The sequence below is a fragment of the Platichthys flesus genome, chromosome 10 (assembly GCF_949316205.1).
Source record: "Platichthys flesus chromosome 10, fPlaFle2.1, whole genome shotgun sequence".
Taxonomy (NCBI): domain Eukaryota; kingdom Metazoa; phylum Chordata; class Actinopteri; order Pleuronectiformes; family Pleuronectidae; genus Platichthys; species Platichthys flesus.
This window is the reverse complement of record NC_084954.1, coordinates 17,918,116-17,932,457: the sequence shown is the minus strand read 5'-3', so window position 1 is coordinate 17,932,457 and position 14,342 is coordinate 17,918,116. Positions and strand designations below refer to the sequence as shown.

Sequence of the window (14,342 nt, the reverse complement as noted above, 5' to 3'; positions counted from 1 at the left end):
TGAGCGCTTTTTAGAGAACTGGTAGAGAACTGTCTGCGTGTTCGCGTAGAGGGGGGTGTAGTTTTGCATTTAGTTATGGCTTTAAAGGTTATGGGTAAGGGTCTAGCCACTTACTCAAATGAGTGTCCTCACTAAAACAGTAGTACGAGGATATTTTTGGTGTGTGTTTAATTCTGAAAGATACTAAATCCTGTGCTCATGGCCGGTTAGCTCAGTTGGTTAGAGCGTGGTGCTAATAACGCCAAGGTCGCGGGTTCGATCCCCGTACTGGCCACTTCTCTTTTGATGAGTGTGTGTTGATCTGGTGCAGCTGCTTCTCATGTAGGGGGGGTCTTACATCTGTTCACACGGATGTTCACATATTAAGTCCCCATAAATATAGATGATTATATTTAACAATGACAACTTGTTTTAAAGTTCATTTAGTTAGAGGGTTAAAGTTGGTTATTTAGTACGTTAGTTAGTTAGTTATATAGTACTATAAGGGGATTGGCAGACTGGGGGCAGGGTTTATTAAAAACGGATTCATTCATTCATTAAAAGGCCCATCACAACAAATGATCCCTGTGTAATATCCTTAAGGTTATGCTAAGGGTAAGGTTAAGGTTAAGGTTAAGGTTAAAGTATATGCTAATGGTTATGGGAAATCGATGTAATGTTCTCTGAAGTCGTGCAAAGATGACGTGTGTGTGTGCGTGTGCGATTTTGTGTGCGTGTCTGTATGTGCGTGTGATATCTATATCTCTCTATACCTTCCTCTCTTCTCCTGCAGCTGAAGAGAGAACCGGACCGGGACCAGCGCACGCTGAGGGGAGGGAATCCCTCCCGTGTGTGACGCTCCTTTTTTACCAAGGAAACCCACACGCGCGCTCTGACGCAACTGCCCATTTCAGGAAACATGCGTCAATGGACCAAAGCAAGTGAGGCAAACAGCGAGCTCCTCGCAAAGCTCCGTGCGACACACACACACGCACCTCTCCAGACGCGTTCCTGACACTTTCACCCAATCCGAACTCTTTGTTTTTACGTCCCCGCTGCGCACCGGTGGACGCGCGGCCGCGGCGGATCTCTCCGTTTCGCTGCCTTATCCAGACGCGACCCCTCCCTCGGATAGAGTCGCAACGCCCAGGCCGTGACGTAGGCTGTGTCGTTGGTGTTGAAAAGCCGTTGCAGTTCTTCATAGTGCCATTGAAGTGAGTCATCTCTGAGCAGTGTGGTGAAAAGGAAAAGAAGGAGAGAGAGAGAAAAAGAAAAAACTTCGAAGTGTTCAGTGAGCGGCAGATAGCGCAGAGATAGAGAAGTAGGTAAGAGGAGGGAGAATCCTCAGAGGTCAGGCAGGCTATATGCTTTAAAGCGAAGGTCCATGTGAGTCACTGCTGTAACTCCAGGTTCACTTGGATCTGACTGCTGAGGCTGACTTCAGGCGGAAGTTTGCGCACCTGAGAGGATCTTTAGTGTAGCTTTACCTGCGGCTCAGGCGCAATAAGACGAGGAAGAAGCCATTAATAAAACAGACAATATTTATTCTGCGAAGCACTCTCTATAAGATGTTCTAGGTTTTAGTTTATATGAGCATTGTTTCACTCTGGCTTTGCCATCTCTTCACTGGATTTCCTCCAAAAACAACGTCTCCAGTCAGAGGATTTTTTTTTATTTTTACTGTTGGTGCCTTTTTTTTTTAATCTGCGAGGATTTGAAGAAAGACAAAAAAAGTTCCACAGCTCAGATCGTCTACTGAAACCTTCCTATTTCCTGGATCATGTACCAGGACTACTCCGGGAACTACGACACCTCGTCCCGCGGCAGCAGCAGCACCTCTCCGGCCCAGCCAGAGTCCTTCACGAGCGGCAGCAGCACGATCGGAAGTCCGATCTCTACCTCAAACTACCAGGTAAAGAAAAACAAGCAAACGTGGCGGAGGTAACATTGGAATGTTTTGAAATTAGCTCGAGGCGCGGAACATCTTAGAAATACGTGACGAAATATGTATTCAATCGCGCGTCCGCGCTTTTACTAATTCATCTGACTCCTGCAGGTCGTTCGGGGAGAAAAATACGCACGAACCCATTGACACGGATAGAAACGGTGACTCAGAACAGACGCAATACACTGGATCTGTACACAAGTATTTTGGACCCATACCATTTGAATTATGTCATGAGTTATCTCGACACAGTCTGTGGATTTGCCTTGATCATAAATGTGCGCACACGCTGGTACTTAAAGTAAATGACGAACCCGTGCGTGTATCAGTTGATGAAACATTTCTTCTTGAATCTGTCCCTACTGTGGACACACCAAAGTACATAGAATGCTTGCCATCTTTCCAATCCGTGCGTAAAACCATGTCATCTGGTCTGTGGCACATCCGGAGGCGCATTATACGCGCACGCATGACAAGGACGACAAATCTCTAAAGCACATTCTGTATATACGACACTCTGACCGGCCCTTAAACTGGCCAGAGCTGAAATTTATATAGTGAAAGAGTCAACGCACGGATTTGGAGATGTCTACATTTTCTTGTAGAGATGTTAAAGCATTCTGGACTTTCACCGGAGGCATGGGTTGCTGCGGAGCTCAGTTAAAGTTGGTATTTGTCCCAGACGTTTCTCTTATTGGGCTGTAGGGAATACTATGGTTATAGATCAAAATTGATCAGTCGGGTCTCGGGCTGCTCGCACGCACGAGGAGCTCGCAGCCATCTGACGCCTCCTGTAGCCGAGAAAATTCCAACATTTGCGCGTTAAACGCAAATCCCTGCAATTCATCTGCTCGATTCCAGCAAAATGTGCTTTGATACGCTCTGTGAGATTTACACCACATATACTGTCGCTGTGTCAGTGTGAGGTTATGAGCACACCGCGTCCTTGCACTCACAAATAATAGGATACAAATCCAGGAAGTAGTGTGTTGTTTACCCGCAGCCAAGTCTTGCGTAGATAGCGAAGTTCTGTGGAAAAGCTGCACCAGGCTCACGCAACCTTACGGTAAAAGGACTTTTGGCACATATCTATAATTTCCCTGTAATCTCACACTGGCTGTTTCCCATTACAGCCGCCTGGAACACGACCCCTCTGTGCGCTTTATTGACACATATCAAGCCTTTTTATCCTTTTTTTTTTTTATTGCAGCCGCATACTTTTCATTAGACCAGAAGTTTAAGTAGGCTTCCCCTCATGTATTGTACCAAATGTTGATGTTCTCACACACTTTACTGCGGGGAATGTATCCACGCGTTGTTCTGATTTACAGCGAATTCTCAAGACAAACTCTCTCCTAAAAAAAGCGCTCACATAACTCTGTCTGGCTTGTACCAGCTGGCTGTTTCCCCTCTTTACTGGAACTGACTGCGTTCCGCATGTGCTTAACAAATCCCATACACAATGACTCACCAGATAAACAAAGTTCCAACAGACTGCCAGGATGTCCGACGGAAAATCGGGAATATCTTGGGCTATAGGGACGTGCGTAAATTACGCACAGAGGTTGGCAGACCTTTTGTGGAGTCCAGAGACATGAAGCAATACTGACCTGACACCGCTGCTCACACTGCTGATTATTAAGCAAAAATAATTCACTCACTTATAGACAGTAGATTATTATACCTTAAAATATGTTAATATTTGCAAAAGGTTTTAAATCTTTTTATTTTACGTGTTGGTGCCATCATCTGAGAAGCTTGGATTCAGATTCACGTCTCTGGATGAGCTGCAAGACCATTCTGCATCCTTGTGATGTCAGAATTTTTTTTTTATATTGATTGACATTTTATTACAATAATTAAAAATGAATGCCCCCTCTTTCTCCCCGCACAGTCCAGACGTGGTAACACTTCCCCCGTTGAGTTTCTTTGTCTCTGGTTATTGTAGTAAAGTGAGATGCAATGGACACCTTGGGCTTTCCCATGATTCACAGCATGTGTCACTGTTCCACTCTATGGTCACACACACAGACAAACACAGCATTTGGCCTGCGTGGATTGAATCACAGCTATTTGCTTGAAATGTGGAAAAAGTGTGAATTTAATAATGGTGGGTGGTGTGTGTGTGTGCAATTGTGCTGCCAGTGAAGTGGAGCAGCGCCTCATATATACAATCTACGGTGCTTAAAGTGAGGTTGTTGTCCTTGTATCCACTGACACCATGCACGCCAGCACAATAGGCTTGCTCCCCTGAATGTGACTGCCAACCCACTTCTCTGAAAAATGTTCTTTCATCATTCTTCATCCTGTTTGCCTCGTCCCTTCTCGTTGCAGAAGTACAGGGTTGACATGCCCGGCTCCAACAGTGCCTTCATACCCACCATCAATGCAATCACAACCAGCCAGGACCTTCAGTGGATGGTGCAGCCCACTGTCATCACCTCCATGTCCAACCCTTACTCCCGCTCCCACCCGTACGGCCATCACCTGAGCAACGGGCCGGGGATGCTGGGGCACAACACGCTGGCTCGGCCCGGGGTCATCCGCTCCATTGGGGACGCCAGAGGCCGTCGTAGGCGGGACGAACAGGTGAGAGGCCTGGGATGACAGAAATATTTTTGGGGAAATAATAATAATAATAATAATAATTTTATGTGAATTTCTTTCTTTAGATGAGAACAAGGCAAAATAATTGAATAATCATTAAAAACCATAGAATAAACATGTTCATCATTGATTGCATTTTACTCTACTGTTGAATTCCTTCTCTGATTGTTATTCTGCTCACAGTCTGCCATAGTATCACCCAGCTCTTGTTTACATTCTTGCTCCTCTCTTTAATATTTTTTCAAAAAGGCCCGTTTTTTTTAACCTGTCGTGCTCGTTCTTTTCTCGTCCTCAGCTCACCCCGGAGGAAGAGGAAAAGAGGAGGGTGAGGCGTGAGAGGAATAAGTTGGCCGCCGCCAAGTGCCGCAACCGGAGACGAGAGCTCACCGAGATGCTGCAAGGGGTGAGTGGCGGAGAAATGACAACCATAGTCACCAGAGCACATCACAATCGTCTTGTGGGTTTCACTGCTATCGTGTTAAACAACCGCAAAATCAGAGCCTCTAATTCCTCTTATGTTGGAAAGAGCTCTAGTTGATAGACACCCGGCTCTGTCATATTTATTGTTGATGCGGAAAAATATGAAAAATTACTAAAGAGCAACAAGAGAAAATATATTTGCACAGAGATCACACAGGACACAACACTTTGTTCAGACCTCTGGCACGAAACCAGATTTCTGACGAGTGATTGAACTCCACACCTAAATTTACAACCTCGCATTACTGGTTTCGACTCTCACTGTGCCTCTGAGTGCAAGGTCTGAGTGAGGAGATGACAGGCACTGAAAAGCTTTTTGTCTCGGGCAGCTGTAGACAGAGGTAGGGCTGTCTCGTGGCCCTGCCTGGCAGACAGTAACGGCATCTAAATGGACTAATTAGCCGAATTACAGCGAGGTTGAGCTTGTCAGGCCTTAAAAAAAAAACCATGCAGGAATGGAATTTGCTGTAGGCAGCTGTCTCCATGAATGCAGGACATTTTTATAAAAGGGGCAAATTGCTTGTTTCACAATCCCACATAGAGGCATGCTGCTTGCACACACACTCACACACACACTCATATTCAAACACACACACATTACAGCAAATGCTTCCTGGAAGGAAAGAAAAAGCCCTTCCTCCTTCACAAGCCTGTTTTCTTTATTCCAAATAAGGATGTTATGATCGCTTTCCACTGAAAAGAAAAGACTAGGCGATATCCAGACATTAGTCTCCTCTAAGATTTACTGATATCGCTCACGTGCACCAGCCTCACACTGGGCACCACCACCTCCTTCCTCGGCCTGTTGTGCACAACTTCCTCATACCTTTGCCCACGAGTCAAAGTTCTCAGACAGCATGACAGCTTATCAGCCCGTTGTGTCTGAGCCTGACAAACAGCTTTTCATGGGATCTCTCTTTGTCTGTTTTGTGTGAAACATTAATGACACATTGTTCCAGACACAAACAATGCAATCATTATTGGGCGCTCAAATTCAAACGGAGTGCCTTGAGATTACACGTTGTAAGTTTAAATGGTCCGTGATTAATTCTAGATTTAATGTTGCCTGTGCTACTGTCTGCTTTTGAGAAACCTCAGCAAGCAAACAGTGCCCTCTTTTGGTACTTTGGAGGAACACAGTCCCACAGTCTGACTACCTGACGGTGGAGGAAACTCTGGCATCATTACGTGATTCAGAAAGCTCTGGGCTGGTGATCATTTCTACAGCTGAGCATTTTCAACTTGAAAATAATGTGTTTGGGGCATTTTGCATGATTCACATTAGAGTCAAGGTCTTTTTTGGATGGTGTTCCCTCCATTTGTCATCATCAGTTCATCATCCTTCATCATTCTGACATTCTGTCCAAGATAAAGTCATCAAAAATAAACATGTCCGTACTTGTGCTCAAGTTCTCATTTCTCATATCTCATTTGTGTGTCAACAGGAGACCGAGAAGTTGGAGGATGAGAAGTCCGACCTGCAGAAAGAGATTGAGAGCCTACAGAAGGAGAAGGACAAGCTGGAGTTCATGCTGGTCGCCCACAATCCAGTGTGTAAGCTGCCCATTGACGATCGCCAACAGTCGGCAATGCACCATCAGCAGCACCAGCACCAGCAGCAGTGCGCCCCACTCCCCCTGACCATGCGCCCCAGCATGCCGCCCCGCTCTCAGATGAACCCGGTGGTGGTGAAGCAGGAGCCCGATGATGATGTGGGAGACTTGGGCAAGCTTCAGCGCTCCGTCATCAAGCCTATCTGCCTGGGTGGCGGGGGGATGTACTGCACAGATGGAGACAGCTTGAACACGCCGGTGGTGGCGGCGTCCACCCCGGCTGCCACGCCCAACGCCCCGAGCCTCATATTCACCTATCCGAGCATGCTGGAGCCCGAGAGCCCGTCGCCCTCCTCCGAGTCCTGCTCCAAGGCCCACCGGCGCAGCAGCAGCAGCGGCGACCAGTCCTCAGACTCCCTCAACTCGCCCACCCTGCTGGCGCTCTGAGCGTGGCCATCAGCTCGGCGCAGCTGAGAAACAAACACTGTGGCTGAGGGCGAGCATGAACACCGACTGCACGCCCCCTCCCCTCTCTCCAGTGTCTTTCAATAAAGACCCAAGAGCACATTGAAAAGTCCAGACCAAGCTGACCATGTGAGCCGTTTCCCCTCCGCAGGGAGACCCACAAGGGCTACGCCACGTGTTTCCTCTTGTTCTGCTTCACTGTAAAAAAAATATTTCTATTTGTAAAAGTGCGTGCACCAAACCTAAAGAGAGTCATCCCTTTGCCATTTCAACTCGAGTGTCAATTTGTTTACTGGGCAGACAATCCTGAAGAGAGACTCGCCTCCATGTGGCAACTGTAAGTTGATGTGACTTAAACTAGAGATCGTGTTCTTAACTAATATATATTTTTTGAACCTGTTGAAAAAGCCATGTGGACACTTGCACTCTGCCAAGACGAATCAATAAATCACTTCTACGAGGTCAGCGTCTTACTGGCACTTGTTAGGAGTGAAAGAGACAAAGAGCAAAGACGTCTTTTAGTTTCTCTTCTCTGGACTTCGCTTCAGGAATCGCTGCAGAGTGTTTGCAAATTTCCGGCGTGATCTCCGTCTCTTTAATTGTATTTATGGACTGTGCCGATTCCGTTTTGCAAAGTGTTTGTTGAGATTCTGCCCCTCTCCTTAATCTGCCTGTAGAAAAAGCAGAGTCGTCATCCGCAGGGTGACTGGAGCGCTCCTCAGTGTTGCAAGCGTATGAGCCAACTCTCAATCAGTGACTAGATCCTCAATACTCTATACCTTCTATTTTTGCCATAGTGGCTTGACTTTATAGTAGTATTGTTGTGCTTTTCCTCAGTGGTTCTGTACCTTAACTTTACAACCTGTTTATGACAAAGTGTATGTGATTTACATTAATGTCAGGGATCATATCTCTGGTGTAGTAGAACCCCGTCGCGAGCCGTTGGAGAGTTGGTACTTTATGTGCAGGGGGCGACAAACTTCATCGCTTCATTGTGTCACAACATATCCAAACAGAACCCTCCTCCTCCTCCTCAAGATTCTGTTGTAGGTCTCCTATAGGCTCTAAATAAAGGTCTTTCTTCTCTCAATGCTGCCTCTCTGCAGCAGGTCAGGTTTCAAAAAGCCAAAAAAGGTTGGTGATTCGTCCGTCTTTGACTAAAAGAAGGAGTTTTTGCTAAAAATTTGAAAAAATTGAAAAAGCCACTGTGGTCTCGACTGTCGCCAGCTGCCAATGATGTCAACCCTGTTTATACTGTGTTTGTAAATCTGTCACTTTTAGTAAAGAAAAGATGTTTGAATTCAACTCAGATGTGCTAATCTATGGGTGTGTATGAATATAGGCCAACACGGATGTACTCGTGAGTTGGCGTCGAGCGAGGGCCGGACACGGTTCACTTTGTTGAGGAATAAATAAGAAGAAATCTCTCCCCAGCTGGCCTGACATGAAAGAGGAGACGCCTTGACAAGACGTAATATTTCTGAAGTTCTACGAAGCACTTCTTTTCTTTTTTTTTACATGTGTGTATCTTAAAGGGATGAGGGATTTAAAATACCGTGCACTGAGAAGGACACAAGAGCGATATTTGGGATTTTTTGTATGTTTACTTCAAGCATTCCTAACAAATATAACATGTCAGGGGTGAAAGTGGGGGTGTCATCTTTGTTCTAAACTTTTCTGTTATCAAAGGAGGAGGAGTTTTGGTTTATTGCGCTGGATGCAGAAAAACAGACTTTGGAAATTCGATATACGAGCTGCTGCTACTTGTTTGGAGAAAACCATGTCGGCTATTTATATTTCACTGATGTTGGGTTTAACATCACCGGCTGTGATATGGTGTGATGCAGCAGGAAGCCTGGGATCCTGTGGAGGTGAAACGAAAACCAAAAACACTTAACTGTGGGCGAGTCAGTTGCGTCTCTTTGTTGAAACCCTCTGAAGCCCCTCGACACACATAGGAAAGCCATTGACTGTAGAGCTTCTACTGTACATGTCATCTACTGTCTGTCGTCTGTTTTCTGCTACTATTACTTCTTTTCCAAATGCTTTAACTGTTGAAAATGATTCAAAATTAATAAAAAACCGCAATATGTATAGCAGTGTTTGTTAATTTAAATGAACAATAATAATAATAATAATAAAATGATTTTCAACTTGGAATTGTGCATTTTCGTTCATGGTAATGTGCTTACTCTAATTCACTTAACTAACATTGCAGGTTCTGCAAATGTTTGAGATGAACTATAATCTTGAAAGTATCATCACCCTTATATTATATATATTAATGTTATTATAATACTCAAACCATTCTAAGAGAAAGAGAGAAAAAACGATTCTACCCATCTTTTGATTGGTAGGATTAAATAAAACCTTTTGGTCCAATAACAATGTTCAATATGATCATTACAGGCTTAACTTTTAAAATTAGTCCCAGTGAAAGGTTATCATTCTTTCTGCTTCAGAAATATTATATAAAGAAATATTATTCTAAATCTTAAATATAGACTAGGGGGCATATAGCCTATATATTTATATATTTAAGTAAAAGGGGAAATAGCCTTTAGTCTTCTGTATATGCAGTATTTAAAATCAAATATTATGGTTATGTTATATTATGTCTCTATTATATTTAGTTAAATACAGTATGTATATTATCTTATGCACCAACCTGAATTAGAATATAAAATGAAAATGTAACATTCCCATTCTTAATCCACAAATAAAGTGTCATATAATAATTTTACATTATTATTATAGAAATGTCTATAATCAATCATTAAGAAGACAGTGCTATTATTCTACAACAAAGGAGCAACAAAGCAGCTAGAAAACGCTTTTGTTGTTTGTGTCGAGCAAAATGACAAAAATAATGAAATCTGTTACAACTCCCAGTGTTGTCTCTGATTAGAGGAGACAGAATTTGAATAACTATCTGAGACCCTTGGATTGTTTTACTTTGAAAGGGAAAGCCTTAAGTGTGCACGGCAGTGGCGATTCTAGAAAATTTTACATGGGGTGGCAGAAGGGTGGCAAGTTAAATTCAAGGGTGGCAAATCACACACACAAAGTCAAGTCAAGTATTTTTATTGTTGGAAACACACATGCCTGGTGTCTATATGTATTTATTTATACCAATCGCTAATGAAAACAGTTAACATATTTATAATTCGAAATTCGTCCCAGCCTTTATACCACATACACAATAGGGTCTATAGCATATAACCGAGTCATCCTCTCACATTTTAATGCAGCTGTATAGCGAGCTAGCTACTAGTCCTATCGTCTTTTGCAAGCTAGCAATTAAATAAACGATTGAAATTACAACGGAATTGTCTATCACATATGACCACCCATCACATTTTCTTGATTCAAGTTTCAGCTGTACTGTACCTTTTTTCATCACTGCAAGCATACAGTTGGCTTGTCTCCAGTTCTTTGGCTTTCAAACCGTTTCTGTCTTCATTTGAATGAAGCGGCAGATGCGCACGGTGAGAAGAGAGCAAATAGGATTCATGGACTCAACCATTTTACAGGGGGGGGGGGACATAAAGATTTTAGTTCTTAAACTTAAACAAGTTACCAATGAGATCAACAGCTTCAGTAGCAAAAAATATAACACCATTCAATAAATGTATATTGGAGACACTTCTAACAACCTGGGTGGCAAGTGGGGTGGCAAGCATTTTTTGGGGGGTGGCAGCTGCCACCCCTTGCCACCCCGGTAGTTTCGCCACTGGTGCACGGCCTCTTAATATCTTTTGCCTTCAGAAGTTTGTGATGAAGGTGTATTTAAAACCATGAGGTTTTAAATACACCTTCAAGTGCAAGTGGTCAAATAAATAATTACACCAATTGCGTTAATCATAATATTATAAGTTTGTAAGTGATTATTTTATATGTGTTTTTTAGAACATAAAAATAAGATAAAGTATTTGTAATGGTAAGCGCATGTACTTACTCATTGTAATACATCGCCCTCTCGTGGACATATTAAGTAACTACAACTGCTTCTTTAGAAATTATGTCTACAATTCCAGGTTGTTTGATTGATTTTTACAGTTACTCACTGTGACCACTAGGTGACGTAACTGTTAGCTGAGCTGGTAACTTCACTTGGATGAAGCATCGAGTAAAACGTGGTAATTTACAACATGTAGACTTTAAAGTGGTGTTAGCTTCAAGCTAACCCGGCTAATGCTACTAATGCCCGTAAATCGATAATCTGATATGTGTACAACATCCTTATTTTCAGAAGGTTTGACATCAGTAAAATAAAAGTGTTTGACACAAAGTAATGTGTCTCATTACTCTTTGAATTATACAGGAATTGAAATACAAAAACGTGTTTTTGTATCACTGACTTTACTTCTATCGTGTCACAATAAAAGGCGTATGACTTCCTGAGCTGTAGTTGCAAAAAACGACCACAGAGCGGCAGTGTGGTTCCATCAAAGGCTCAAAAAGCAAACATGACATGGTGAAAATAGTTCCTCTTTCAAACTGTAGATCACGTACAGACAAATAATCTACATAACTGCCTGTTGATAAACATAGGAAACAAATACACTATAATATAATATCATGTAATATAATATAATATAATATAATATCATGTTACATATATAATAGTATGTAATATAATATATAGTATAATATGTGTTATTTGCTGAGCTCCTGCTGTAGAGTACAGTGTTCATACTGTACTTCACATTATGAACTGCTCCTCTCTGGTCTGCAGACCTCTCACAATGCATGCTGGTTAGTTTAGTCCTTAAATAATGGAAAGGTGAATAAATTGATTTCAGGACACATGGTGGCACACAGGAGAAAAACTGGCCCGTTCCCTAGCTTCACTTTTAAGTGATAAAAAAATTGCTCAACAACTTGATTTACGTCAAACCAAAATTACAGTTGTATCCTAACAGCTTCATCTTTAGAAGTGCATATAATGACATCAGCTGTTTCTTTTCATTTTCATTTCAATTCCATTTCTTTTCTTTTCTTCTTTCCTGTCAGCACATAAAAAAAAAAAAAATCTATTTTCATGTCATACAGAAAACCTGATCCCAACCTCTGATACGCCTCGGTGCAGTGTTCAGCTCCACAATCCAGCAGCACACTCTTTGGCAGAGAGAGAGTAAACGTTCAAAATGAATTTGCATATTTTAAAAAATAAGCCCAGACGACAAAGAGCATGCTATAAATCAATCTACTCATTATGGACATAATTTAATGTAGAAACACAGTTAGAGATCAGAAAGTCCAGTCAGAACACACTCTAATGTTCTTGGATTAAATCGATTTCCGCCATGAGGTCTGATTACAGCTCACAGTGAATTTAAGAAGAAAAAACGTGGCTCTGACGTGGCCCTTTTCTTTCTTGGGGTGATCCTCCACCGAAAGCATAATCTATATGTACGGAGTTGGAGAGATAGTCTCTTCACCGAGAGAACCAAGGTTACAACATAACCGAGCGTTCACGGTCACAGACTCCACCTGAATGCAACATGCTCCCTGTGCTTGTGCTGAGTAAGCAGAGTCGCTGAAAAACACACAAGGATAATTAGAGTAAAGAGTAAATTGATTTCAGCCACCGTGAAGATAACAAAGGAGTAAAGGCCCAACATCGATGCTGACAAACATTACAGATGAAGATATATACTGGGGCACTTGGCTCAAATCCTATTATAAGACCAAATACACACACTGCACCACAGATGTGTAGTGTGTGTATTTGAGAAACCATATTTGGGAAACCCTGCAAACAGATTCAACAGCAAGAAATATTATTAGATGTCATGTGATATCCTGCTGGAAGAAGCTGGAACATGTTATAATCAGTTACATGTTAGAGAGGCTATATATTCTGGAGGCTGAAGTTTCCTTGGGCAATATACTGAACCCTTCTCATAGAGAAAGTGTGTTAATGGGTGAAAGGCAAAAACTGTGCTGTAAAGAGTTTTAAAGGGATAGTCCACCCCAAAATGAAAATTCCTGCACATTATGTATATCTTAGTTTTTTACGTTTGATGAAGTGGTCACCAGTGACTTCCATCGTCTTGGATTTTGCTGCAACGCTCTTTACTCCTGAAACTCCAGAAGTGTTTTGTAGACTCGAACACTTCACCCACCCTCCATCGGCATAGTGGTGAGTAGATGGTGACTGAATTTTCATTTTTTGGTGAACTATCCCTTTAAGTGGTCATCAAGTGTGAAAAAAGCTCTATATAAATACAGACCATTTACATATATTTTTTTATTTATATATTTCTAACTTTCAGAAGAGAAGGAGACCAATGTTCTGTATCGTATCGGGACTATCTCTCCGTTACAAGTTCCATATGTACGGAGTTGGAGAGATAATCTCTTCACTCACAGAACCAAGGTGGTCCCGATCCACAACTAAATGAAACACATGGAATTGTTTGTCCCATCAGTGAACGTTGAGGTAAATCTGGCCTGTATTTTCGACAATGATCATTTGTAAACACATTAATTACATATGTACCAATATCTTTAATTTATAGTATGTATTGAAAGTACTGAGACGCGCTTCAATAAGCACAGTATGCAGGAACAGAAGCAAATGTAAAGCAGAGAGTCAATGAATTTGTTCACTTGATTCAACTTAAGTGTTAATGTTAATGTTTACTTAAATATACAAAAGGATTAATGAATAAATCATTAACCTGAAACACTTCCTTTCAGGTACAATCTTTTAGTTTTTCATGCAGTGCTTTTATTGCCGCATGTTATCACTTCCATATAGACGTTGACATCCTGCAGCCGGACTTTAACAGTGTTTGGATTCTTTACTGAAGTAAATGCATTGATTTCACACTTTAAACATACTCAAGTATTACCTCCAAAACATATATGAAGAGTAAAAGTTCCTATAGTGCAGAACAACAGTTTACTGTTCTATCTGACAAAGTGCTGCACTCATGTGTCTGTTGCATTTTACTACTGTAGATGTTTCTGTATGTTTAAGAGTTAGATCATTTGAACTAGTTCATAAACTCTTGGGTTGTTTCATCTACAGCAATGATCATCATATGTCTGTGAGAACCATGTATCTCTAAAAACTTCAAACCAGCCCAGAAAAACTGCCTGTCTTCAGGTCTGTGAAGATGCATTTCAAACTCATGCATTAGGATTACAATAACAATATAAAGTACACGTATCTCAAATATGTACCTGAGTAAAGGTACTTAGTCACTGCTCTGTCTGGGCTTTAAGTTGCGTTCTCTGAACGATCAGAGCAGCAGCAGCAACCGATAACATCTCTTTGTTCCTCTGCACAAACCACCTGG

The 14,342-nt window shown here is 42.1% G+C and overlaps 1 protein-coding gene and 1 non-coding gene across 2 annotated transcripts; both read left to right on the top strand.

The window, feature by feature from the left end:
* The first annotated feature begins 200 nt into the window (after positions 1 to 200).
* On the top strand, positions 201 to 274 carry trnai-aau (transfer RNA isoleucine (anticodon AAU)). Its single transcript has one exon. It is a non-coding gene; the product is annotated as a tRNA-Ile (tRNA).
* An 893-nt stretch (positions 275 to 1,167) lies between these two features.
* Positions 1,168 to 9,189, top strand: fosl2 (FOS like 2, AP-1 transcription factor subunit). The gene is made up of 4 exons (XM_062397197.1): positions 1,168 to 1,891; positions 4,259 to 4,513; positions 4,827 to 4,934; positions 6,457 to 9,189. The coding sequence occupies exons 1-4, from the start codon at positions 1,760 to 1,762 to the stop codon at positions 7,009 to 7,011; spliced, it is 1,050 nt and encodes a 349-aa protein (XP_062253181.1). The 5' UTR covers positions 1,168 to 1,759; the 3' UTR covers positions 7,012 to 9,189.
* The last annotated feature ends 5,153 nt before the right edge of the window (positions 9,190 to 14,342 follow it).

Coding starts and splice junctions, on each gene's coding strand:
- fosl2 (XM_062397197.1), top strand. CDS start 1,760: ATGTACCAGGACTACTCCGGGAACTACGACACCTCGTCCCGCGGCAGC. Junction 1,892..4,258: donor TCTCTACCTCAAACTACCAG/GTAAAGAAAAAC, acceptor TTCTCGTTGCAG/AAGTACAGGGTTGACATGCC. Junction 4,935..6,456: donor TCACCGAGATGCTGCAAGGG/GTGAGTGGCGGA, acceptor GTGTGTCAACAG/GAGACCGAGAAGTTGGAGGA.